The following is a 26,876-nucleotide window of genomic DNA, read 5'->3' as shown; positions in this document are numbered from 1 at the left end:
TATGCTAGCTGGCATAGCCATGTCAGCAGATCCTAACTGACACCTAACAGACTGGTGCCACATCAGCACCAGTTGTAACAAACTAATTAATCTCTATTAGTTACAAAGATAATACTTTGAGTACATACTCTAATAGAGCACTAACATTTTTGGATGTACTCTTTCTTCACTATGTCTGAAGTTTACTACCACCATCATATTACGTCTTATCTCATCGGAGGAAACCAACTAGTTTTGATACCTCAAATCAAAAACCGATAATTTTTTTTTTTGAAAAATCTAAGAATTGAAACCTTTAATGTAAAACTCATTCGAAAACTCGATCGCTATGTCATTTTAGTTTTTACATCAAATTTAATCATTAATTGTGATGTCTTGTTTCTATTTTTATGTTGTTTACAATTTAAATAAAGGGTGATTTTTTAAATAAAAAAAAAATCGTATTTTTTATTAGAGAATCATTTTTTATATTTAAGCAGAACCTCAAAATAGTCGAGTCAGTCCTAATTACAAGACATACAATTTAAACACTTTAACAACAACAAAATAATAAAAAGAAAAAAAAAACTAAATAATATATATTTTTATTTAATTGTCTGATTAACCTTAAGTCCAAAACTTTATGTCCAACACTACCTATAAACACAGCCAGCCAGAACATGAAGTTTTCACGAGACAATTCCTTGCGTAAAAAACATAGCGTATCAAAATTTATAAGTTACTTATTTATTTGAAGAGGATTAAGACATCATATTAGATTTCAAATCCTATAATGGGTTTATTATTATGATGAGACAAGTTTTTCCATTTTGTGTCGTTAATTACTGGCTCGTGATAATAAGAAATTTAACAAAAGCAATCTATTTAGAACCGTCCTGGATATTGCAATATGTTAATGTTTCTTTTGATCTTTTTAGTCAAAAGGTAGATTTCTTAATGCGCATGTCTACAAAATTTCCAATAAAATCAGGGTTGATTAGTTTACGTGTCCATAATAATAGAACTTAATTAATTGTCTGATTATGATAAACATGTATTTTAAATAGCACTAAGTCGCTTGTTGATCCGGGTGCATGACAGGAGAAGTTTATGTTTAAATATGTATAGCTCATATGATTGCCTAGAAAATAAAAAAGCTCATATAGTTTTAAATGGAAATTTTAATTGATGGCTTCAAATCTAAGGTCATTCCCAATTTAGAATGAGAACTAATTAATATTAATAGTGGTGGTGGTGAATCAAATTATTAAGCAAAAGGAATTGCAATAGTAGGATTCAAAATAACAGAGATAAGGAAGTTACATCGAAAGTTTGGAAGGGTGCTAAAGATTTAGGTGTAGGAGGAGGTGCAAATGAAGAAGAGTGTATTCACCATATTCATAATAATGAAAAAAGAGATAAGGAAGGAAGAATTCAAAGGGAGCACCAAAAGAAGGTTATCAAATGAAGGTAGTTTCTCTAAACATGAGAGGCTGGGGGGGAGTGCCAAGAGGAGGAGACTGAGTCAGTTGATCAAAAGAGGCTCTTTTGATCTTTGTATGATTCAAGAAACAAAGAGAATGCATTTTGATGATTCAATTATTCACAATTTATGGGGGCACCAAGATGTTTTATGGGTGGCTAAGGAAGCTAATGGGTTATCAGGGGGACTTTTAACAATTTGGAACGTTAATTTATTCAAATTGTTACATACTTTCTTTGGAGATGGTTTTATGGGGCTTTGTGTTGAATGGGAGGGTATGATTTTGAATATTGTCAATGTGTATTCCCCTTGTAGCTTGGCGGGAAAAAGAAAACTGTGGGAAGACCTGTTAAATCTTAAACGTAGTAGTAGAGGTGATTGGTGTATGGGAGGCGATTTCAATGTTGTTCTTCATCCTTCTGAAAGAAGAGGGTGTAGTGCTGATAGACGTTTGGGGGAGATTACTTATTTCAGAGAGTTTGTGGAAGACATGGACCTTGTCGACATTCCAGTGTTGGGAAAGAAGTTTTCTTGGGTTAGCCCTGACGGTAAAGCTATGAGTAGGCTTGATCGTTTCTTGCTATCAGAAGGTTTTGTGGAGAAGAGTGGTATTAGTGGTCAATGGATTGGAGACCGTGACATATCTGATCATTGTCCAGTTTGGTTACTTTGTTCATCTTGTGATTGGGGTCCTAAACCTTTTAGGGTGGTAAATGCTTGGTTGGAGCACCCTGATTTCAAAAATTTTGTGGAGTCATCTTGGAAGAGTTTTAATGTTGGCGGCAAGAAAGCTTATGTCCTTAAAGAAAAACTAAAATTATTGAAGGAGAGCTTGAAGAAATGGAACAAAGATGTGTTTGGTATTCTTGATCTCAACATAGACAAGACAGTTCACTAGTAGAAAAATGACTTTTGGATAAGGGATTCCACTACTGGTATGTGAATACCAGTAGTGAAACACATTTGACCAAAGGATTCCACTACTGATATTTGAATACCAGTAGTGAAAAGTTCATAGACAAGGGATTTCACTACTAGTTTTCTTAAATCAGTAGTGAAAAGTAGACACGGTGGCAATGTTGTAAAACGTTGAAATTTGTTTTAATTGAGCTTCCATTAATATTCAAGTAAGTCAATTCATTTTAATTAAACCCTTTATTTATGCTTCAACCTTGCACGTATATAGTTTATGTTCAATGTTGTACTAATTATGTTCTTTTCATTCGCTCAATTCATTCTATACGCGTTCGTTTCATTCCCAAAAGAGCTAATCCCTTGTTTCTTCGTCTTCTTCGATCGTCTTCGTCTTCTTCGAAAATGTTATTTCCCTACATACAACTACTGGAAACCATACATACAATCTTTGTATTTAGCTAATCCCTTAACGGATTTACCATCTTCCAAAACCAGTTTTCCGGAGAATACGACATACCCTAACAAATCAGACTTCTCATCTCCAGCAGCAGCAGCTCCTATGTCAATCCTATGCTCAAAATTCTTAGCTGCAGCATCCTGATCACCGGATTGGCGAATGACATCGGTGGTGGGCTTCTTGGAAGCCTTGACTTTGCCTCGTTTTTCGGGGAAGACGATAGGGGAGGAATGTTCACCAGCAGTTGATATCTGAGAACACAATCCCAAACGTCTGAAAGATTGTTGAGGTGAAGAGAGTCTAAGTGCGTCAGCAGCTGATGCAGCGGCGGCCTTAGTGGTGTTACTACTACCAGTTGAATTACGGGAAAAACTCCCAGTCTTGAGCATATCTCTCATAATAAAAAAGTTAGAAACATGACGCACGCAGGAAGAGAAAATAAGGTTGGGAATTAGGGTTTGAAGATTATGAAATTGGCAGTGTGGAGCTCACTCAGATCCCAAATCCCAAAATCCCTAAATCCCAAATCACAGCAAACACATAAAATTCTTCTCTTTGAAACCCTAAATCCCTAAATCGTCTTCTTCGATATCTTCAAAACCCCAAACTGTATTCCTTCTCCCACCCTCCGCCGCCGCCGCCGTCGCCGTCAGTCAGTTTGTTTCAATTGAGCTTCCATTAATATTCAAGTAAGTCAATTCATTTTAATTAAACCCTTTATTTATGCTTCAACCTTGCACGTATATAGTTTATATATTTTTTTGTTTGGTTATTGAATTTTATTTGGAACTAACCCTGTAACTGGGTATTGGAATTAGAGTGCACACGCAACTACTACTGTATTAGAACTTCCACTCTTTTAACGTAGGAGAGCTTGTAACATTCACTTTAGATATTAACAAGTTGTGATAATGCTGTGATTATTAGTTTATTATTATGTCAGTTCATTTGTGAAAGAATGCAAAGTGAAGATTGAAAACACCATTTTGTTTTAGAAGATTGATGATCAAAATCACATGTTCAAGTTACTGATATGTGTGCTAGCTTTTGTTTTTCGTTACTGATTTGTGTGCTAGCTTTTGTTTGATTTCTTACTTATTTTGTGCTTATATACAATGTTTATCATTGGAGGTGTTTTATTATTATTGTTATTAATGTGTGCAGAAGTTGGGTGACATTTTAATGGAGTACTAGTAATAGTATTACGATCAAGGTTTTAAATTGCTACCGCATCTGTAATTGTTGCCGTGCATAGTATTGCTAATGCTATAAGTTTTGGAACTGCATCGCACCGCAATTACAATGTGATTTTAATTCACGTGTACGGCTGCATTGTGAGCACGTCAGAAGCTGCATCCTACGTTTTTATGAAACTTAAATTCTAATTTCCATTGAATCTAATGAAAAAGAAGGTTTTTTGTTCTTGATAGCCGGGGTATGCTTTATTACTACCGCAAACAATGCAGCAAACCATCTGTAAGTCTATTGTGAACAATAAGTTCGTTTATGAAGGACTTAAGCAACCATACTTCTTTGTAACAAATTTCACCTTATATTATCGTGGCTATTCATCATTTGTAGGGGTCTAGTAGTCAACATTCTGGTCAGAGGAATAGTTCAGAGCTTGGTTCTGGACTTCTGAGTCGATGGCTGTCTTCTCATAATCATCATCATGGTGGAGTACATGATGAGAAATCCGTTGCTCATCACACTGTGAACCTGCTTACATCAACAATTAAAGTTGATGCTGACCAATCAGATTTGAGGTTTTGCTTCCGGATCATTTCACCGACAATTAATAACTTTTTGCATAATGTTTTATCCATATAAAGATGGTGATTAAGCTTTATATTTTCACTCCTTAATTAATTCTGCTTGTTAGTGCAGGCAGAGAGTGCACTGGACCAAATGGACTGGATTGAAAAAATCACAGGTGTTATTGCCTCTTTGCTGAGTTCTCAGATTCCTGAAAGGGTAATTTCCTGACACCTTTGCTTACCATGGCAACAATGAGTTTTAGTCAATGTGATTAATGTGATAATGTTACCGTTTTTATCAGTTGTTACCGGCAAGTCCAATGGGAAGCGGTCATCATAGGTCTACCAGTGAGAGTAGTTCTTTTGAAAGTTCAGATTTTGTTCACTATGCTGTTGAAGAAAGTGCAGCTGATAGAAGTTTTGCGTCTGCACATCTGGAGCGCGCCTCTAGAAGTATGAACCAACAACGGTCCTGTAATAAAAGCGAGAAACCAATTGATGTGTTGCGAAAAGTTATTGGCAATGATAAATGTGCTGATTGTGGGGCCCCTGAACCGGATTGGGCATCACTAAATCTTGGCGTTCTTGTTTGCATTGAATGTTCTGGTGTTCATCGAAACCTTGGTGTGCACATATCGAAGGTAGACTATAGAAATGGACTCCCTTGATGATCATGCATATTCATATTGGTTATCTATAGGGAACTCTTCTGATGGGAAATGTAGGAGTTGTAGCTTTTCAAGACTGATCACATGTTTCGTTGCATATTGGCAATTTTAGAACCAAAATGTCTTATTTGATGCTGTGTTTAATCATAATCTGTGCATCTTTTAATCCCTTTCCTCTCACTTGGTATTTAGGTTTATAGTTGCTTCTTTTTTGTGACGAGACTTCAATCATAAATTGATCATATGGCTTCTTTTTCTTAATTCGGGTGCAGGTTCGCTCTCTTACATTGGACGTTAAGGTTTGGGAACCTTCTGTGATAACTTTATTTCAGTCTCTTGGGAATACTTTTGCCAACTCTGTCTGGGAGGAACTGTTGCAATCAAGAAGTGCCTTTCAGGTTGATCTTGTCCCTACAGGGTAAAGAATCCCCATTATTATATCTTCGCATTACTTTCACTCATTATTGCTGTGTTATTTTTTTGACCAAGTATTCCTGATACACATTTTCACTAATTATGAAGCTCAAGCAAGTCCGATAAGTCACTGACGGGTTTCATCACCAAACCTAGTCAATATGATTCTCTATCGGTGAAGGAAAAATTCATCCAGGCAAAGGTATGACAATAACTTGTACAGTTGTACTCGGGATCCTTATACATAAGATCTTGCTAATGGAGAAAGATGTTGTGTTTAAATCAAAACCTGTAAAATGTTACTTTCATGATTTTGATTAGTTTTTTTAGAGAATGATAAAGTACTGTTCACAAACAGATCTAGATAAGAGTTTAGATTGAGGAAACTGAAGAAGAAAATGATATAGGAATGACACTAGAATTCCTAGGCATCACATGAAACTGATGAATCACATTTCTAACGATGTATTTTTCTTTAATGTAAGCTCTTCAATAGAACTCTTGATAATTGAATATAATTAGAGATAAAAGCTAGTGGTGAGATTGGGAAACTAAATGTCACTGTGATTCCAATTTATAATGTTAAATAATTAGTGAAAACATACGCTAGTAATACAATCTTAAAAGTTTGTATAAATATGAGTATTGATAGTCAGAAAAGTAATAGACTCCATGATCTGTTTTTATTAATTCCCTTGGCAGTATGCGGAGAAGATTTTTGTTCGCAAGCCAAAGGACAATCAATACCGACTGTTAGTGGCACAACAAATCTGGGAGGCTGTTCGTGCTAACGACAAGAAAAAATCTAATTAAGGTTGTTCGATGCAGAATAACATACTCTTTCTAGGAATTGAAATATTAATCCTTAGTCTGCATAATCTTTCAATATTGAATAACATACTTGTTAGGAATTGACAATGACTTGTGGAAAATAATATTCGGAATTATGTCAATTTTTTTGTGCGTTATTAGCTACTAGTAATTTCTATGTTGTATAATTTCTGCGCCGGAAAAGTGTAGGCCATATAATTAATATGGCACAGGAAGCTACAAAAAAAAAAAAAAAAAACTAACATACCACTACTGATATTTATAATAAACAGACGTGAAAACTACACATACCACTACGGGTAAAGGTAATGACCCGTAGTGGAATCCCCATTTCTTTAAAAAAAAAAACTGGAAACCATACATACCACTACGGATATGCGTAAATACCCGTAGTGGAATCCCCAATTCTTTAAAAAAAAAACTGGAAAATCATACATACCACTACGGATATGTGTAAATACCCGTAGTGGAATCCCCATGATTTATATTAAAAAAATTTGAAACCATACATACCACTACTGGTATTCATTATAACCGACGTTAAAACCATACATACTACTACGGGTCATTGAAAAACCCGACGTGGAATCCTCATAATTTTAAATAAAAATTACAGTAGAAATTAGGATACCACGTCGGGTATTAAACGACCCGACGTGGAAAGTATAGACTTACAACGACGCCAGCGTTTACTACTGGCCACGGCCAGTAGTGGAAAGTCCCTTTGGCCAGTAGTGGAAACCCCTTTCTGCACTAGTGGTTGCTGACATTAATGATTTTGAAAGTCTCATGGCGAATAACGTTGGCAATTTGGACTGTATTAAGAGGGATAGGTTGAATAAAGATTTTTGGAAGCAAATTCATTATAAGGAAAGCCTCATCAAGCAGAAGTCGAGAACAAAGTGGATTAGAGAAGGTGATTCCAATTCCAGATATTTTCACCAATCTTTAAAGAGTAGGAGACGTCGAAATCAGTTGGTGGCTCTTAGAGATGGCGAAGGCTGGGTTCAAGGAGTTAAAGAAGTTAAGACTTTTGTGAAGAATTTTTTTGCTCACAACTTTGAAGAAGAATGGAATAATCGTCCTAACTTAGATGGTATTCAATTTAAAACTTTATCGGAGTCTGACAATTTTTTTCTTCTAGCACCGTTCTCTACTGATGAAGTTCGTGATGTGGTGTGGAGTTGTGACGGGAACAAATGCCCGGGACCTGACGGTTTCAATTTCAACTTTTTGAAAGCCTGTTGGGATATTCTCAAAGACGACATCATGAATTTTTTACATGAATTTCATCGCTATGCCACTTTACCAAAGGCAATAACAGCATCTTTTTTGACCCTTATACCAAAAAAGGATCATCCTCAGGCCTTGTCGGATTATAGACCAATTTGTTTGGTAGGGTGTTTGTATAAAATAGTGTCAAAGGTTTTGGCGGCAAGATTAAAAAAAGTGTTAGGAAATTTGATTTCAGAATGCCAATCAGCCTTCCTTCCTAACAGGCAAATTCTGGATGGAGTATTGGTTGTGAACGAATTGATCGACTTAGCCAAGAGAAGGAAAGATAATTGTTTATTGTTGAAAGTGGACTTCGAAAGAGCCTATGATACAGTAAATTGGTCTTTTCTGGAGTATATGATGCGACGTATGGGTTTTGCGGATGGTTGGATCCAATGGATGAGAGCTTGTATTTTTAATAGTTCGATGTCGGTACTTGTAAACGGCAGTCCCACTAAGGATTTTGTGGTCGGTAAAGGGTTGAGACAAGGTGATCCGCTATCTCCTTTTCTCTTCTTGATAGCAGCTGAAGGTCTCACAGGCATGATGCAGAAGGCAGTGGGTATTGGTGTTTTCCATGGCTATAAGGTCAGTGATGATTTACTTTTTCATACTCTTCAATTCGCGGACGATACTATCTTGATTGGTAAAGGTAATTGGGACAATCTTTGGTCTATCAAAACGGTGTTGCGAAGCTTCGAGTTAGTCTCTGGCTTAAAGATTAACTTCTTTAAAAGTAAACTTTATGGAATTAATCTGGATGATAATTTTTTGAACGCTGCGTCCGCTTTTTTACATTGTGGTGTAGAGTCTATTCCATTTCGTTTCCTAGGAATTCCTGTTGGAGCCAATCCAAGAAGAAAGATAACATGGAATCCTATTGTGGACAATATGAGGAAGCGACTAAGTAGCTGGAATGGTCGGAATCTGTCTATTGGTGGTAGAGTTACTCTTATTAATTCGGTGTTGTCTAGTCTCCCGCTGTATTTTTTTTCTTTTTTTAAAGCACCTTCGTGCGTTTTAAAAGAATTGGTTAGTATCCAAAGGAAGTTTTTATGGGGTGGAAGTTTGGACACTAAAAAAATTTGTTGGGTTAGTTGGGACACAATTTGCCTACCAAAAGATAAAGGAGGGTTGGGTATAAAGAATCTTGATTTTTTTAATCAAGCGTTACTTTGCAAATGGAAGTGGCGAGGACTTTGTGAAGAAAAATCTATGTGGTGTAAGTTGTTAGTGCATAGGTATGGATCAATGTCTGAAAACTTTCTTCTAAATATGAACAAGGAAGTTAAATTACAATCAATTTGGTGGCGTGATATTGTGAAAATAGGAGGTGAAGAGAGTGGCGGTTGGTTCAAGTCCAATGTTTGCAACGTGTTAGGTAACGGTAATACCATTCTATTTTGGCAAGAAAGATGGGCTGGTAATGATAGTTTCATGAACTTATTTCCACAATTATATGTTAAAAGTATGCACCCAAATTCAGTCATAGCAGAGTGTGGTTTATGGAATGAGGTTGAATGGAATTGGAGATTGCTTTGGAATGGAGATTTAGCGCAAGATGATATAGAAGCAGCAGCTGAATTGGAGTGTCTGCTTTCAGATATCAGTCCTAATAAGGATCGTACGGATTATAGGAAATGGATCACGAACAATCTCGGCATGTTTTCGGTAAATTCAGCGTATTGTTTTTTGCAAAATTGTTACTCTCCATTGACCATTAATAGCAATGTGGTGGATGCACTACAAGACTTATGGGCGAATGATGTTCCATCCAAAGTGAGCATTTTTGGATGGAGGTTGTTATTAGCGAGACTATCGACTCGGAAGGCGTTGGAGAGAAAAAGAATTATTAGTAATCCGCGTGAACTTTGTTGTGCTTTCTGTTTTAGAGAAGAAGAAGATATCGATCATTTATTTTTTAATTGTTCTATTTCAATTCAAGTGTGGAAAAAAGTGTATGAATGGCTGGACATGAATTTTATAACATTTGAGGAAGTATGGAAGCATTTCACTACTTTTGGTGATTTGGTGAAGAGTAAGAGTCTTGCTAAAGCTCGTCATGTCATTTGGCTAGCAACCACTTGGAGTATATGGCGAACTCGAAACAACATTATGTTTCGTGGAGATGTGTTTAATTTGGCCTTACTTGTTGATCAGATTATTTTTATTTCTTGGGTTTGATTTGTAGGTCGAATAGAACTTAATCCTTCATTTGTATTCTCAGACTGGTGTAACGATCCATTAGCTTGCATTCTAAGTATCTAATGGTTTTCGTAATTTTTGTAAGGGTTGAGTGCCCCTTGCACTCTTTTTAATTCAATCCTTTTGCTTATCAAAAAAAAATATTAAGCAAAAGAATTTATTCAATAGAAAAGAGAGTAGAAGAAGTACTTAAACTCTTATAAGGATGAATGAAATTATTGACTTGGTCAACAAAATTGAGGGTGCTTAATTATATTTTTGAGGTGGAATTTGAAAAAGTGATCATAATTAAATTGGCCAGAATTTTTTACATTATATTGCTGAGGAAGTTATTCCTAAGTGTGTTCGTTGATGATGGGTACCATAAGGAGGGAACATCAACCCATGTCTAATACTCCTTCCTATCATAAATATTAGTAAAAATAAATTGTTTACGCGTGTTTAAGAAATTTAATTAAGGATAATTAATTTTCAGTAGATTATAGCATTTTTCATATGCTACTTCAATTATCCTTTGGAATTATAAAACATACAACTTTTCTCTAGTTTTTACCTTCATTATTTTAAATAAAATAATTTTCTATCCATTAATTTCATATTTATTACTACATGTATGCCAAAGCACAATTTTGATTATTAATATGTTTAATTGTGTATTAGTAAAAATTATAAAAATTTGATATTTTGAAAATTCTCATCAAAACAAATCAAACAATATCTTATATGTTAATATTTATATCTATATATTATTAAAAAAAATATGGTCAAAACAAGATAAGTGAATAGTATCATTTAGTCAAAGTAGCTATTATATTTTGTGACAGAAATTATCAGCTAATTTACTCGCTAATATTATCAAGTACAATGTGTCAAAAAAATATTATCAAGTATAGTACACTACAACATTTTTTTAACAGGTCAGGTAGTTATTTTTTTCACTAACAGCTTAGAGTAAGCCACTATCACCACACCAACTATCTCTTATCAAATAAGCCTATTCACCTATTAACTAGCTTATTCGCTATCTACTATCAAACAATGTCTAATGGTCCGTTTGGCTGAATGAAAAGAAGAGAGAAGAAAGAAAATTACTGAAAACAATGAATGAATTTAGATTAAAGTTAGCTCAAATTCATTCATTAGTTTATGTAATTTTCTTTTCTCTCACTTTCTTTCCAACATACCAAAAAAACTAACATGTAGTAGTACTTTAAGGACACATTAGATACTTCCTATAAAAAATTAGTCTCAATTAAAAATTGTGTATTAACCTTTTTATAAAGTCAAAATATTATTTTTTTCACAATACAATACTTCCATCTTAAGCTCCTTAATATATGTCTTTAAGACACGTGTTAGCAAAACCCAATAATAACACAGAGACTTTTATTCACAAAAATAAAATACATACACGCCTTATATGTTAATTGAGATATAAATAAACAAAAGTGTTATGAAAAAAAATATAATAAATATTCCCAATATTGTAAAAATAATAATTTAAGGAAAATAAATTCTAGTGAAAAACATAGGGAGTACATTTGTTTTTATAAATGTATTGATGCAAAATTACAAGCTGTAAATTATATGGTGAATTGAACTTTTGCTTTTCTTTTACCCAAAAAAAAAAATAAAATTAACAAACAGTGCTTTGCTTTCGTGTCAAGTTGGATGGCTCACAACATGTCCCTTTCTAATCATATAAATTTTATTTATTTGGCTCTATTAGGATTTATTTTTCTTTCTTTAATATTATAAATTATATGGAGTATTTCATATTGTCCCATTCAATAAAATGTGCATATAAAATTGTAACTTTTCGATTAGTTTAATGATTATATAGTCTAATTTTCACTTAGATGGATTAGGTTATAGGCTTGATCCGTAGAATCTTAAGTAACAATTGAGAGCTTGCCACAAAGACATCAAACTACATCGTGAGCATGACACTTTGTCTTAATAGCTCTCAATCTTAACTTGTTCTACAAAAGGGTGCATACTTATAAGGCCATTTTAGACTTAAATCTCTAATGATAGATAATTAAATATTGAACTTATATATAAATGGATTTTCCGTTCATTATAAAATTTCAGCTAATATTTGACCTAGTAAACAAGCAAGATAAGGACTTGGCACGTGTTGAATCCCAAAATCTTGTGGAATTCTTCGTGAGTGAGATCATCACTACTTTTACCGTACAAACTCTACTTCTCTTTTCTTTTTTTAAAATTTTCAATCACAGTGAATTAGCCTCCTATAGAGTGGTGATTGGTGGTGGTTAGAAATTTAGAGTGGTGATCGTAGACATTTGTCGTAGTGGTGATCGGTGTTAGTGTTGGGTCTTGAGGGGGTCCGGGAATCATCACATCAGGTCTTGAACAATTTCACAAGTGAGTTACTTTAACCCAAAACCTTAAGGTGTTAGGTTTATGGGTCATCTCACTTATAAATCATTCAACATTCACTGTTTCATCCGATGTGGGACTCAACTCACACTTGAAATACCAACATCTCCCCCTCAAGTGTGAGTCTATCCATTATTTTATGGGTATGTTCCCCCTCGAACGAAAGCTTTTTCATCCACTTGTACCGCCGTTATGTACCATCAACGGGACACGCCGCCTGAACACCCTGTCAGGAAGACTTTCGACACAAAGAGCCGGATCAACAACCATCGGCTCTAATACCACTGTTGGGTCTTGAGGGGGTCCGGAGGATCATCACATCAAGCCTTGACAACTTCACAAGTGAGTTGGACACCACACTTTAACCCAAAACCTTGAGGTGTTAGGGTTATGGGTCCTCTTACTTATAAACCATTCAACATTCAATGTTTCATCCGATGTGGGACTCAACTCACACTTGAAATACCAACAGTTAGTTAGAGTGTTGGTTAGTAGTGATTATTGTAGTTGTGGTTAAAGTGGTAGTCGACATATGGTGGCGACTGGTTGTAGGTCGAGTGGTGTTCAAAGGTGGTCGAAGTGTTGCTTAGCAGCTATTGAGTGGTAGTGGTCATAATATTGGTGGTGGTCAAATTAAATATTAGAGTTGGATATATAGAGTGGTGATCGAAGATTGCCATAGTAATGGTGTGTAGTTGTTGACAGTGGTGACCGGGAGTAGCCTTAATGGTGGAGTAGCGGCCGATGATCATTGGTGGTGATGTGTTAGCGTTCAAACAAAACAATTTTTTATTTTTATTTTAGTTTTAGAAAACTATTTTGAAATTAAATAAAAAAAACTAACTCAAATGCATTTTACATGAACATGTTTTGGTTTTAAAATCGACTTTAAAAACTAAGAACCAAAAATTCACAGCTACCCCGGATGAACTCTTATGCCTATAAAATATACTAATGGACATGCTACGTTAGTGTAAAATATTTTTACACAAACGTCCAATAGGAATTGACTATTCCAGTATTCCTCCACATCATATCATGGAAATGGAATGAAGTAAGGTGATTTGCCGGAATACATGGTTGAGATTGAATTACACTATAAAAATATTTTACATTGTCGGTACATATCTCATTTTCTCTAATCGTAGACCATGAATGCGAGGCATATAATATTTTTTATGGCAAAATATTAATTTATTAATAGCGATAACGGATAAGAATACATGATAATAAACTCGGGTTTTGAGGTGAGTATAGGTAGGGTTGTACGCGGGTTGGGTTGGGCCGGATTTGGTCTAATCTGTTACCCAACCCGTTCAATATTCATTGGGTTGGTTTCATCATCAAACCCACACTTTCACTATCAAATTCGAACCGAACCAACCCGGTTATTAACGGATTGGGTTGAGTTGGATTCGCGGGTTGTTCATATATAAAATTAAAAATAATTTTTTGCTAAAAAAACATACATTTTTTAAAAACTTTTAAAAATCTATAATACAATTTATGAATTTAACACAATTGTGATACATTTCTAACAATTAAATTGAATAAAACACACTCATTTAACTTCAAATAAAAGTGTATCCTTAATTATAACACTTAATAAACTAAATAAGAGTAATAAATTTCCAAAAAACACATCATTTCCATGATCGGGTTGGATACACGGGTAGACGGGTTCAAATAACGGAAAATGTTGTTTTATGGATGACCGGCCGTAACAAAGAGATCGGACGGGTTCAAAAACACATCATTGTTACGGCCGGTCATCCATAAAACTCCCCTCCACTCCCATTTACTTATACCAAAGAGATCGTTGAGTGTCAACTAGGATTTTACAAGAAAGGTGTACGGCCAAGATTTGTTGTTACTAATTTTGACCCAAAAGTGCCAGAACAGCAACAATAAAGTGTTTCTCCCCCCTCTAAAAAAATGTATTTTAATTAAGAGATCTTATTTGAAAGCTACATAAATTTCTTAACTTTTTAATTATTTTACGTACATAGCACACTCCCATACTCCTATATAAAAGAAAAATTAAGGTAAGAACACCATCCCCCCTTATTCTCAAATCTCATAACCTTTTTTCTTTTCCAAGAAACTTCAGAAACTCAAAAACATCTTCAATCTTTCACAAACACTATAACCTTTTTATCTTACACCTTTGTTCCCTTCTTCCATAACAAAAATTCATCGAAGCTTGGATCAAAAATACCCTTGTCTTTTCTTTCACCATATAAATCATTTCTTACGTTACTCTCCTATTTTTGCTCAATTTTTGTAAGTGCTTTTTTCTCCCACTTGTTTATTTTTACTTATCATTTTTTTTTTCTTTTTAGCAACACTAATAGTAGTAGCTATTTCTCTTCCTTCTCAAAACCTTCACGCATACCACTATTTTAGCAATGTTCTTGACCCACGTTTTAATAACTTCCTAGCTGCATTTCATTCACTTCTATATATAAACCATTCTCGTATTTTTGTTTTGGTTATAAGTCTTTCTTTGTAGCATGAACAAAGTCATAATAAAATAAGGTGCACTTTTTCAAATTTTTTTTTATAGCACAATTCTTTGTTTTTGTTTTTTATTACTATATATCATTAAACCTTTTGTGATGATTCTCTCTAATCATTCATTCTACATAGATTTTCTAACTTAAATATTAGTATATGAATTATTTTTTGGGGAATCAAAAGCTGTCCCCATTTCACCTACAAGGCTACAACTAGTTCTTTATATTGGCGTTGAAAATCAATTATGATATTAATATTAACAAAAATTTAACGTGCAAGAAAAAGAAATTTTGTCTATATTAATTTTTTTTTTCCATATATGACTTGATTCAATGAATAAAAAAAATTAATTTAAGTTATTTAATTTAATTATTTTCCCTCTTAGATTTTGATCATTTTGGTGTTAAATAGTTGGCAATATGGTATCTTCACATCCATATCGATTCTTATGATCTTTCAATTTCTTTTGCATATATTTGGCTCAGTTTTAAGTGATCTTCAAGGTGGAGTTACAATGAAAATAGAATCCAAAAAATCAAAGGTAAACATGCACACACTCTTTTTACATAATTAATCTCATTCATAGCAAAAAAAAAAAAAAAAAATTTTTTATATCTTGATGTTATTGCAGTCATGGCCAAAATTAGCCGTGAAGAATTGGCTTAGTACAAAGAACAGTTCTGAAAAGTTTAACTCAGAATACTCTGTTAAAGGTAAAACTCCAATCTTTTAATTAAGATTAATTTTGTTTAGGTTTGATTTCATTTCACGTTTTAAGTGTTGAAATTGAGATCAAATTTGTTTTTATCTTTGTGGGACTCACTTAGGCACTTCTACAGAAACAAGAAAGAGTTGTTCAGACCAAGATAGTTACATCCTCGTACCAGATAATTTCTCTGGTAATTTGCTAACACTTTTTTATGATTTGATTTGTTTTCTATTTTTTTAATAAGTAAATTTTTACGGCTATGTTTGTTTGGATCTAGTGTTTTGGTGTAGATTTTGAATTGCTAAGCAAATACTAATTGGGATTTTGGTTTAGTGCAGTCAGCAATTTAGTGACTGTAGTGCAGTCGGTCATGTCCAGTCTGTCTGATTAAGATCAGACAGTCCAAAGTTTAAGATCAGATTTTATAATTAAAATCTGATCTTAAACTCTGAGCCGTCTGATCTTGATCGGACGGTCCAGATTTAGTGACTGCAGTGCAGTCAACTGCACATAATCCAAATCCAAATAATTGAGTGATTAGAATCTTTGATAATTTTATCCTCACCTATAAACAGTGTCTATAACAATCAACAAAAATAGTGTTATGTAAATGGATAATCTTTTGTTATTTCTTTCATGTTTCTCTTCCTACGCTGAATAGCGTCATTCATTCACTAAGTAATATTGTTGATTGCATCCGATAAATAAGATGAGTGGTTGAAATTGCCCATAACAATTTAGTCACACTACATCTAAATTTTATATGAAACTGATGTAACTGTATTTTACGAGTCTATACAAGTGATGCAAGTATTTCACCCTATACAATCATTGAATAAAATAAAATGTGATTTGATATATTGATCAAAATTATTAATCCGATGATAAAAACAAGTTTATGCATGGTCTGTTTTACATTTTTGGCGGCTATATATGATTATATCAAATGAGAAATTGCCTTGAGGTTTATTTTTAATGGATATGCCACGTGGATATTTGATTTTCCATGAATCATAAATTTGGGCCACAAATTTTCAACTACACCTAAATCCAAATCCTTGTGTTTAATAGATTCTATCTTTTATAGTAAAAAAAAAAAAATCTTTCTAAAACATGATAGAAATTTTTATTTATTTTTTAAATTACTATATTCTTTTTCCTTTTGGGTTGCTGAGTAATTAATATTTGGACCTTATTTTCAAAGAAGGGTGGTTGAAGCATTCTACAAATGGCATGAAACGTTCGGTGCTTGGGGAGAAAAAACCTCCATCCATCATCACAAATACTCTCAACCTTAGGTAAATGCTACCATCATACCTATTTTCTTCAAGTAACATGTGGCTATACTAAAATTTCAAGTTTAATATATGTGCTTAGCTTATTATAGCAAAACATTACTGTATATTATATCTGAGGTATTAATATTATTATTGACTTTATGAAAAATTGAATTAATTCTTGTGTACGTAGGATGTTTGTGGGGACGTGGAATGTTGGGGGAAAGTCACCAAACAAAGGATTGGACTTAAGGAATTGGCTTACGTCTACTTCGCCAGCTGACATATATGTTATTGGGTATTTTTTATTTTATTAATTTCTTTTTACTTAATCTTATCATCTATGTTCCCTATTTGGCTATCTACCACTTTGTATTTATAGGATTTTTATTTTATTTTCATTTTTTTCTCCTCTAAGTCCACCTGTTTCCTTTTTTACATCAATTAAATTACTTTAAATAAATGTACCAAAAAAAAATTACTTTAAATAATAACCTAGGGCTAGGAGTATAGCTTTACTCAACATGTGTCTTATGGATCATCTACGGCGGCCGTACTATTACAACCATGGTAGAGTCTTTAGAATTGAATATAAAATAGGTTTAGTTAGATTTGCACAATATTTCATTTAAATATTTTAAGCTATATTATGAAAAAAATTATTAAATGAGTAGATGATGATACTCTTTTTTAAAACTCAGTATCCGATTTAGGATTAACTAATTTTGAGGATCAATCTTACCGTCGATTAACATGTTTAAATTTAAGTTTGAGCAAAAGTCTGCATGTATATGCATTGATAATATAAAAAAATATAATAAATTGGACAAATAACTAAAATATTAAAAAAAATCAAAAATATAATGAATTGTGTCTTGTTAACTAGTGTGATGGGGAAAAGTGTCTTAATTTAATTTTTAGTGGTTAATGGTTATACATTGATAAAAGCAAAGCAGCTTTGCATATGATGATATAAACTACCCATCACATAAACATGTTTTAATTAGTAATATTATTATGTGATAAGAATAATATAAAATAACATGATTTGGTGTTTTATGTAAAATTTACTCATACTAAAATTATACTATATTACCAACCACTTACTTTTATATTATATAAAATAAAATATATATAATTCAACTTATCCAATTCAGATTTGAGAGTACTTTTTTACTTTGGAGATTAAAAAAAACATGACAAATCTAATTCATGTTTTATTGACTTGTCCTTTTGTTAGGTTCCAAGAAATTGTACCACTAAATGCTGGGAACGTGCTTGGGTCAGAAAACAGTGGCCCAGCAACAAAGTGGCTGGCCTTTATTCATCAAGCCCTAAACACTACCAACAATGAAAGCCCAAATCAAAACCAACGCTTTAGCTTAGTAGCAAGCAAGCAAATGGTTGGTATTTTCTTGTGTGTGTGGGTACGTGCCGATTTTCGCAACCATGTTAGTCAACTAAAAGTGTCGCGCGTTGGCACCGGCATCATGGGCTATCTCGGAAATAAGGTTCGATTTATTGACACACTACAGTTAGTCAGTTAGTCTGTTATTCATGTGACTTTATAAGTAGTTATGATTGAAGTTTAAAAAAAAAAATCGTTGCATTTTATAATATTTTTAATAACTTGATGGTATGATTAATTAATGGTCTAAAAAATTTACATTCAATTCAAAATATTTATAAGGGGAGTTTTAAAATGGTTCTAATTAATTAGTTGTTGCTTCAGATTTTGCTATGGAAATGTGACATTTGAAGGAGAAGTAGGACTATGCATTGGCTACAGTGGTATGACTATGATACATTGCTTACATTTTTTTCAATTTTTGTTGTATGCTAACAGGGTTCAATATCGATTAGCATGCGATTATTTCAAACCACGTTTTGCTTCGTTTGCACTCACTTGGCTTCTGGAGAGAAATGTGGTGACGAATTGCGAAGAAATTTGGACATCTCTGAAATCTTGAAGAGAACTAAATTTTGTCACTCGTATAAATCAATTGGTCATTCAGTTCCTCCCGAAAGCATACTAGAACACGAGTAAGTCCTATAACTCATTCGCGCAACGAATGATTCAAATTATTCACACTCTCTTTAATATTATAATTCAATTCAATGATATTAATTTGTTCTTTCGATTTGGCATGTGTAGTAACATTATTTGGTTGGGCGATTTAAATTATCGACTTGCGGCTGGTTACGACGACATACACGAGCTACTAAAAGAGAATAATTTAAAGGCGTTACTCGAGAAGGATCAACTAAGGATGGAACAGAAAGCTGGAAGAATATTTGATGGTTGGAATGAAGGAAGCATATGCTTTGCACCTACTTACAAATATTTGACCAATTCAGATCAATATGTTGCACAAACCTGTAAATCCAAGGAAAAACGACGCACCCCTGCTTGGTAATATTTCGTCAAATAGTCATCGTTTAGTACATAGTTCAAGTCTAAATTTTAGATCAGATGCATTTTTCTCAACAATTTTATATCAGATACTCTTTTGCTTATATTTTGTTATGGACGAATATCTATTATATCAGATACTCTCTTGCTTATATTTTGTTACAGACGAATATCTGATAAGAAATTTGTTCGAAATTTGAAACAGGTGTGATAGAATTCTATGGAAAGGAGAAGGATTAAATCAGAAAATGTATGTTAGAGGAGAATCAAAATTCTCTGACCATAGACCAGTGTATTCACTATTCACAGCACAGGTTGAAATGACAAACAAGAATCTAACACGTTCTGTTTCTACTACCAATGTCTCAAGATCACCATGTCCCTTAAAACCATTCACAAATTCTTCTTCATTGTCATCTACATGTTGTGCTGCAGCAAAAGTACAAGCAGAAGAACAACTCATGTTACTTGCAACAAGGACACAAAGTTGCATAGATTCTGTTTCAAGATTCTTGTAGTAGTGCAGTTTTCAAGTGTGATTGGATGGTTACAAGTTACAACATTGGAGACAGGGTTTATAGAAGAATATATATGAATAAAGAAAATATAGTAGTGATTTTTTATGCAGCTTTTTTGGGCATAATTGATTATTTTTATCAAGAGATGTTGATGTTGATCAATGTGGGAACATAATGCTACAGTTCTGGCAATTTTTGAGCTGTCAAAAAGCATGCCACACTTCACAACAGGTTTTGAGGTTTACAAATAGTACTATGCTGATTTTTAATGTTTGTAAAAAAAAAAAAAAAATAGTAGTAACTGCAAGAATTTTTATAAATTATTGTACTATAATAGATGTTTATTTCTTATATCCAATTTGTATTGGTATCAACTTGTATAGATATATGTTTATTACTACTATAATCCAACTTGTATTAGTAATGTATGGAGAGATTGTATTGTAATAATATTAATATTATTGTGTTGAGAAAATGTTTGTAAAAAAAGAATTATGTGTTGAGTAAAGTGTCAAAATTCTACTTATTCAACTTACCGTTAATCGTTTCATCGAAAAACAAAGTTGAATGAAGGCGGAGTTTATGTTGCACATCTAAGATATTTGTGTATCAATACATTAAAATGGGTAAAGTCGAATCTACAATGGGGCGACAAAGCACTCTGATGGATTGGTCTCGAGGTAGAGCACCAAATTGTAGTGAGATAAATCGAAATGGTGTTGGTCAATCGGATGATGGTGATTAGGTTGGCTTATACAAAAAAGAAGCGATAAATTATCCAAAACATGGCACAACAATGAGTTGATGGACCCGTGAGAGACGAATTTTCTGGACAGTCATGTGCCATAATGTTTCAGACAAATTTTTCCTCAATAACCACCATAGAAAAATGTGCGGTAACGCTTAGGCCCATTGACAGGAGCGTTTCCTAAGAATATTTCCTTAGTAACATTGGACGTTTGCAAGGAACCTGTTTTCCTCAGAATATTTTCTTGTAGTGAAGAATCTCACATCTGCACCAAAAATCTTAAGACTTTGAATATCTAAATCATCATTTCTGCCACCATCTTGAAAACAATGGTGGCAGAGGTGAGACGAAATGCCAACGTCACAAACAATTGTCGATTTGTAAATCAGTACACAATTTTTTATAGTTGTGCCCTTATGAGTCACTAATCAGTTTCATTGTTATATTTTGTTTTAGAATGAGGAGGCAAAAAGATTATTCAAGAGAAGAGAGTTTTTTATTTCATTTTTAATTGTTGATTGTTGCTCTCTTTTCTGTTAAACATACACCTGCACCAAATCAAAGTCTATTTTATTTAAGTAAATCAATGATAGGTACTTAAATTATGTCCCCTATTATGTAGGAAATTCAAATACAAACTTGTTTCCTAGTAGTATGCAAGCTTATTGAGGCCATTAACTATTTTTGTTAGGTAGAATATGGAAAACTAGATTTTGTAAATTTGATCCACTTGTGAATTTGATGGTGTCATTTGTAAATAAATAATATGAGAGTTGGTTGGAATATATCTCAAACCTTTGGAATCATTAGTATTTTAAAATGAATACCTTATATCAAAGTTGCCACATTTTTTATGGCATTTTTGTTGTCTAATTGACAAATCATACATACAATTTCATTTTCATAATCAAAAGATCAAACAACCAAAAACCTATATATAATTGTTGTTAAATAGCCATTTTGACACCTAATTGAATTAAAGTGAGAAATTTTAATTTCCTCACACTTGTTCATCTCTTGCTATGTTATTTCCTTCACCAAAGGTTTTGCTAGTGATCATGACCTCATGATTAGGATGCTCCTCTTTGTCATTAATCTCTGTAATTTGCTTAGCTGCTAAATTTTCATCTTCAATAATATTTGGAGTTGGTGTGTCATAGTCTTTACTTTTACCCCATACCACTAAATACAATCCAAAAATAATCACAACGGCACCAATCACCCTGAAAAATTAGTCATAATATTTCTAATTAGTTTACGAGTTTAATTTTTGTGTAAAATTTTTATGCTGTCAATTAATCGTAATTACCTTCCGAGGTAAATTTTCTCGGCCAAAAAGAAAGAGCCCATGATAGCTACAATGACCATGCAAAGGGGATTGAAAGTTGTTACAAAGACTGGACCTCTATATCTCATCACTGCTCCTTGGATGTAATAGGCCATTCCTGAACAAACTATACCCTGCAACATTGTAAATGAATATTTTGAATCTCCTTATGTTGATCAAGCAATTAATCTTTATTCTATTATAATCTTGAAACTTTATTTTTAATTAGTAAACTGTTTGATTTTTTATACAAAACTTCATTAGAAAAGGCCCAAAATGATCAAGTTATTTTCAAACATACTAGTTGCTCTTCGCACCCTGAATTGCTCACACTAGAAAACATATCATCGGAATATATCTTCCGGTAAGATTTACACTGTCGAGAGATATCTCCCAATAAAATTTACACTATCAGGAAATATCTCTCGGTAGATCAGAGACATGGAAGGATTCTAATCAAATTAAGAAGGGCAAGAGCAACTATCTATAATTAAAGAGTCAAACCTAAATTGGGCCAACCCATTATTGTTCTGGACCCAAAATTGACACCTCTAAGACGAAAATTTCTCATCTCACCTACCCACTTTCTCACCACACCCCTGGAAATTCCATTTTTGCCCTTGGTCAAAAAATTTGGAACGCGTTTTCCGAATTTTTTTGCCTTCAAAAACAACTTCGGAATGTGTTTTCCGAATTTTTTCCAAATTTGAACTAAAAAAATTCGGAAAACGCGTTCCGAATTTTTTGACCAAGGGCAAAAATGGAATTTTCAGGGGGTGGGTGAGAAAGTGGGTAGTGGGATGAGAAATTTTCCTCTAACACAACACACAAAAAAACATAATTATGTGATGTGGGTGTCTTATATATTTTTTTTATTTATAAAATTAAACATGGAGGTTTGTCAGTTTCCATTAGTGCCACTGCCAGGTGAATGTGTATGTTTTTATTACCTATGTAGCCTTTAAAATTTGCTTTACACTAGCTTTTGGATGTTAGTGTAGGATTTAACTTTTAATGACTTTTTAAATACTCTTGTTAAATGTTAAACTTTATTATAATGGTAGATACATTTGTTTTTTTTTTAATGATTGATCAAAAGATGGTGATTGTGCTCAGTGCTAACTAATAAACATTAAAAACTTACACTATAAACTGCAGCCAAGAGTTTTGTATCCCAATTCAAAGACCAAACCGAAGGTTCACCCCTTTCCATAATCAAAGCTACTATTCCACCTTCAATTGTTCCCAATAGACATATCCATGCTGTAAGAGATAACTCAGCAGGATAGGTTTCAAGTGTTATAGCCTACACAATATTAGAAAATATGTATCATACAAAATTGAAATTTAAAAAAAAAAAATATCATTAGAATTTTTTTAGATAAAAACTCACTTGGAGAATCATAAAACAAGCACAACTAAAACAACCAATTGTGATCATAATTGATCCCTTTATTGCATGTTGAAGATTTGCACCATTATTATGTTGAATTTGGGCATTGCTTCCATGTATTCCAAAAATATTAAGTATTGGACCTTTTAACAATGTCATAAGCATAGCACCTGCAACAGTGGCTACTGTCCCAACAATCTTTGCTTGACTATGAATACTCTTCATTTTTATCTTCTCAAGTCTGATCACAATAAGTTATATATATTAGTTAAATAACTACATATACTAAAAAATAGTAAATATTTCTCACTACTAAAAATAAAGATGAAAAAAAATTATATTCGTCTCTACTTTTAGCGTAAAGGGATAGAGATGTTAAAATTATAGATTAATTTTAATTTAATTTAATTTATATTTTTTGTTGGTAATTTAACTTATTTTCATAGTCGTTTTTAGACAGCATAGAATGTTATATTGTCACGGGTGTAGCTCAAGTGGTTGAGATGGGATCTCAGAAAGAATTTTAGAAGAAGATTCATGATTCATAATATACAAACAATAAAGGAGATTCAGAATTCAAATCCTGATTACTAACGCAACATACGAACAACTAATATTTGCTTATAAAAGTAATCTTTATTAAGAGAAGTTAAAATATTACTTGAGAATCCAAGCCACCACAAAGGTAATGGCTGGAAGAACATTGAACATAGCAACCGCAAAAGTAGCTGTTGTATACTTCATTCCCAAAAAATATAAATTTTGATCAATAACTGGCCTGCCATAAGAAAGTGTAATAATTATTATATATCATAAAATAAATGTAAAATTTGCTCTAAAAAAATCAAGGAAAAAATTTGCCATGCAGAAAATTACTCTAGCACACTGAGAATCACTAGCTTCATAAAGATTGATAATGTCATTTTTGGCCTCACTTTCCTGTAAAAAAAAATGTAGCATCAATTACTAGCTTCAATTCAAGTTCATGTTAATTACAAAAGGATAGATATTCAACATACTTTTCTAAGATGACCGCAAAAGGAACAATCACAATGAAGGCAACGGCGTGACGATAAACGACCAGTACATAATTGCTCATTCCATTGTTAAGTGCAACTTTGGATAGAACATCCATACCAGCATATCCAAATTGCAAGAACACAACAGCTATGAATGGTTTCCAAATTTCATACCTTTTTTGGTTACAAAATCCCATCTTGTTTTTCAGCTCAAAAAATTACTTAAACTCTTTCTTGTGCCACAAGAATGAGATATAGCACAATGAAAGCTTGTGTTTATATATTATGTTAATGCTTAGAAAAAATGAATTATACCATATGTATATATATATAGTAGCTAGCTTTGCTACTTCACGTAACCAAGTGGGGTGTCACATAAATCAATTGATACCGTCCTCAAAAAAATTAAAATGTCATTGTCACACTTTCAATTATTACTATCTTTTGCTTAGTTGAATGCTACTCATCATCATGGAGTAGCTTTTATTATTTTGTTCACTTGTTTTTAAATATCATTAATTATTTTCCTACAAGTTTTGCATATACTCTATGTGAATTGTGAAGATTTTCTAAGCAAAAGTTGTATATACTTTCTTATCAAGAATGAGAAAAAGTAATGCTCCAATAATATGATTTTAAATGAAGTGCTAGTTTCTTTTTGAAGTATGAATTCCAAATCCATGATTGAGTTAGCAACTAGAGTAAAATTTCCATATTAATTAGAGTTGTAGATATCTATTTGATTCATTTGTGTATTTCAAGAAATGTCAGTTGTATTTTTTTGTAATTAATTTCTACGGGGGTAGATAATGAAAATTTGAAAAAGATACATGTAGATAAAAAGGGTTGTGAATTATTTAGGTGCATTATTGAATTCAATCTAATGAGTCAATAATCGAGGGTGACATATGAAAGATGATTAATACAAGCATAATAATCATATCCCCTTTTATATTTTGTGCATGATCTCCCATGTATTTTGTGTTTTATGGACATTGAAGATTGTTCCCATCTTTTTCTTTCGTTGTTCTTTTATCAAAGATGTGCGGAATGAGATTTTTAGATGGGTAAAATGTAGTTTGACACCAGATTTGGAAGGATGGAATCACTTTATGCACTTCGGAAATACGATTAAATCTAAAAAATGTTCTCATATTAGACACTTGATTTGGTTAGCTACCACTTGGTGCATATGGAAGCTTAGGAATAATGTGATTTTCAATGGGACTTTGCCTAATGGCGTCTCTTTATTGGACGATATTAAAGCTATATCTTGGATTTGGTTTAGTGGTCGATCCGGACGCTATTCTTTGTTGTCTTTTTCTGAGTGGTGCTTTGATCCTTATGGTTGTTTTCAAAGCATACTATAATTTGATTTGCATTGTAAGAGATTGAGTACCCCTTATACTTCCTTATAATACTATTTTGCTTATCAAAAAAAAAAAAAAAATCATATCCCCTATTGTTAGTTTTGCTTTAGGGTATTTGACCCTTGTAGATGACACAAGCTAATCCACACATTTAAGGTCATTGAGTCGGATATGGAACTAATCTTTGAGTCAGCATTGAAATTTATATTTCTCGAAATATTTCCTTCTTTTATTAAAGAAAAGAGTCGTATTATCAACTTTTCCAATATTATGTCGATGTTTTGCTTTCTATATTATAGTAATTTGGTAAAAGGTTTGGTCCGAGGTCAATACTCCAATTAAAGTGTGTTAAGCACTTAGGTCTACTTTGTAGAGGGTGTGTCTGAATCTTTTTAAGCATTTTGTTTTATTGTGCTTTTCATTTGTGCAGCCACTAACACACCAATTGGATATTCCACCTTCATATTTGGTTTATTTCCTTTTCTCATTCCCAACAAATTTTAGATATATAGTGGGCAGGGGTGCTCACCGGAATAACCTATTTAATCTGGTGACGCAATTCACATTTTACTCGAATTTGCTCAAATACGAGTTTAATTAGATTAATCCGTTTAAATTTGAAGTGGTTTGATTTGGGCAACAAGTTTATAATTCTAATTTCATGAACCTTCGAACTCAATCTGTTTGAAAAAATTGTTATATTTTTTATAATATCGTTTAAGATTTGTATATGTTAAAATCTTAAATCGTATAATATACTTGACATGTTTCATGTAATTTTTGATTTGACAATAGCATACATGTCATTAGGCATATCCTTCAAGTATGAATGAATATTTTGAATTTGCAACATGTAATGTATGAATGCATAAATTAATAAAATATGACAGAGTTCAGCAATTTTGATTGGTATTAGTAGTTTCCATAATGTGATTGAATTGAAAATATGCATAGATGCATAAATGATATTCAAGCTATCATATCATATGTAACATAATGACAGAATATCATATGTAGAATTTGATCACCATGTTCAAATCACAATTTTTTGTCTTCAATGAAAAATAAGTGTACTATCGGTTCCAAAAAATTCTGCACTGTCAAATTCAATTTTAGTGTACTTAAATTTTTGACAGTTCAATTTTTAGTGTACTCGGTACATTCCTAGGTTAATTTTTAGTCGGTTAATTTTTTT

General features: G+C 32.9%; 4 protein-coding genes across 5 annotated transcripts; 3 read left to right on the top strand and 1 right to left on the bottom strand.

The window, feature by feature from the left end:
- Window positions 1–1,385: 1,385 nt before the first annotated feature.
- Window positions 1,386–2,360, top strand: LOC123892204. Its single transcript, XM_045942019.1, has one exon. The coding sequence runs from the start codon at window positions 1,386–1,388 to the stop codon at window positions 2,358–2,360; it is 975 nt and encodes a 324-aa protein (XP_045797975.1).
- A 312-nt stretch (window positions 2,361–2,672) lies between these two features.
- On the top strand, window positions 2,673–6,742 carry LOC123888777 (ADP-ribosylation factor GTPase-activating protein AGD3-like). 2 transcript variants are annotated; one of them, XM_045937940.1, is made up of 6 exons: window positions 2,673–3,523; window positions 3,999–4,808; window positions 4,894–5,232; window positions 5,532–5,677; window positions 5,782–5,875; window positions 6,376–6,701. In XM_045937940.1, exons 2-6 carry the CDS (start codon window positions 4,743–4,745, stop codon window positions 6,484–6,486), a joined length of 756 nt encoding a protein of 251 aa, XP_045793896.1. In that variant the 5' UTR covers window positions 2,673–3,523; window positions 3,999–4,742; the 3' UTR covers window positions 6,487–6,701. The 2 variants fall into 2 exon arrangements, with proteins under 2 accessions (XP_045793896.1, XP_045793895.1); XM_045937939.1 differs by lacking the exon at window positions 2,673–3,523 and having other exon boundaries at window positions 4,057–4,310; window positions 4,416–4,808; window positions 6,376–6,742.
- An 8,613-nt stretch (window positions 6,743–15,355) lies between these two features.
- Window positions 15,356–20,230, top strand: LOC123892203 (type I inositol polyphosphate 5-phosphatase 8). The gene is made up of 9 exons (XM_045942018.1): window positions 15,356–15,448; window positions 15,539–15,620; window positions 15,735–15,806; window positions 16,821–16,914; window positions 17,087–17,191; window positions 18,134–18,404; window positions 18,740–18,936; window positions 19,049–19,306; window positions 19,512–20,230. Exons 1-9 carry the CDS (start codon window positions 15,356–15,358, stop codon window positions 19,822–19,824), a joined length of 1,485 nt encoding a protein of 494 aa, XP_045797974.1. The 3' UTR covers window positions 19,825–20,230.
- Window positions 20,231–21,357: 1,127 nt separating this feature from the next.
- LOC123888776 (WAT1-related protein At2g37460-like) lies at window positions 21,358–24,605 on the bottom strand. The gene is made up of 7 exons (XM_045937938.1): window positions 24,312–24,605; window positions 24,169–24,231; window positions 23,954–24,070; window positions 23,293–23,533; window positions 23,044–23,205; window positions 21,882–22,033; window positions 21,358–21,795 (listed from the first exon to the last, which is right to left on the bottom strand). Exons 1-7 carry the CDS (start codon window positions 24,506–24,508, stop codon window positions 21,573–21,575), a joined length of 1,155 nt encoding a protein of 384 aa, XP_045793894.1. The 5' UTR covers window positions 24,509–24,605; the 3' UTR covers window positions 21,358–21,572.
- Between the last annotated feature and the right edge of the window lie 2,271 nt (window positions 24,606–26,876).

This window comes from Trifolium pratense, linkage group LG6, assembly GCF_020283565.1.
Source record: "Trifolium pratense cultivar HEN17-A07 linkage group LG6, ARS_RC_1.1, whole genome shotgun sequence".
NCBI lineage: Eukaryota > Viridiplantae > Streptophyta > Magnoliopsida > Fabales > Fabaceae > Trifolium > Trifolium pratense.
This window is presented reverse-complemented; position numbering and strand designations above follow the sequence as displayed.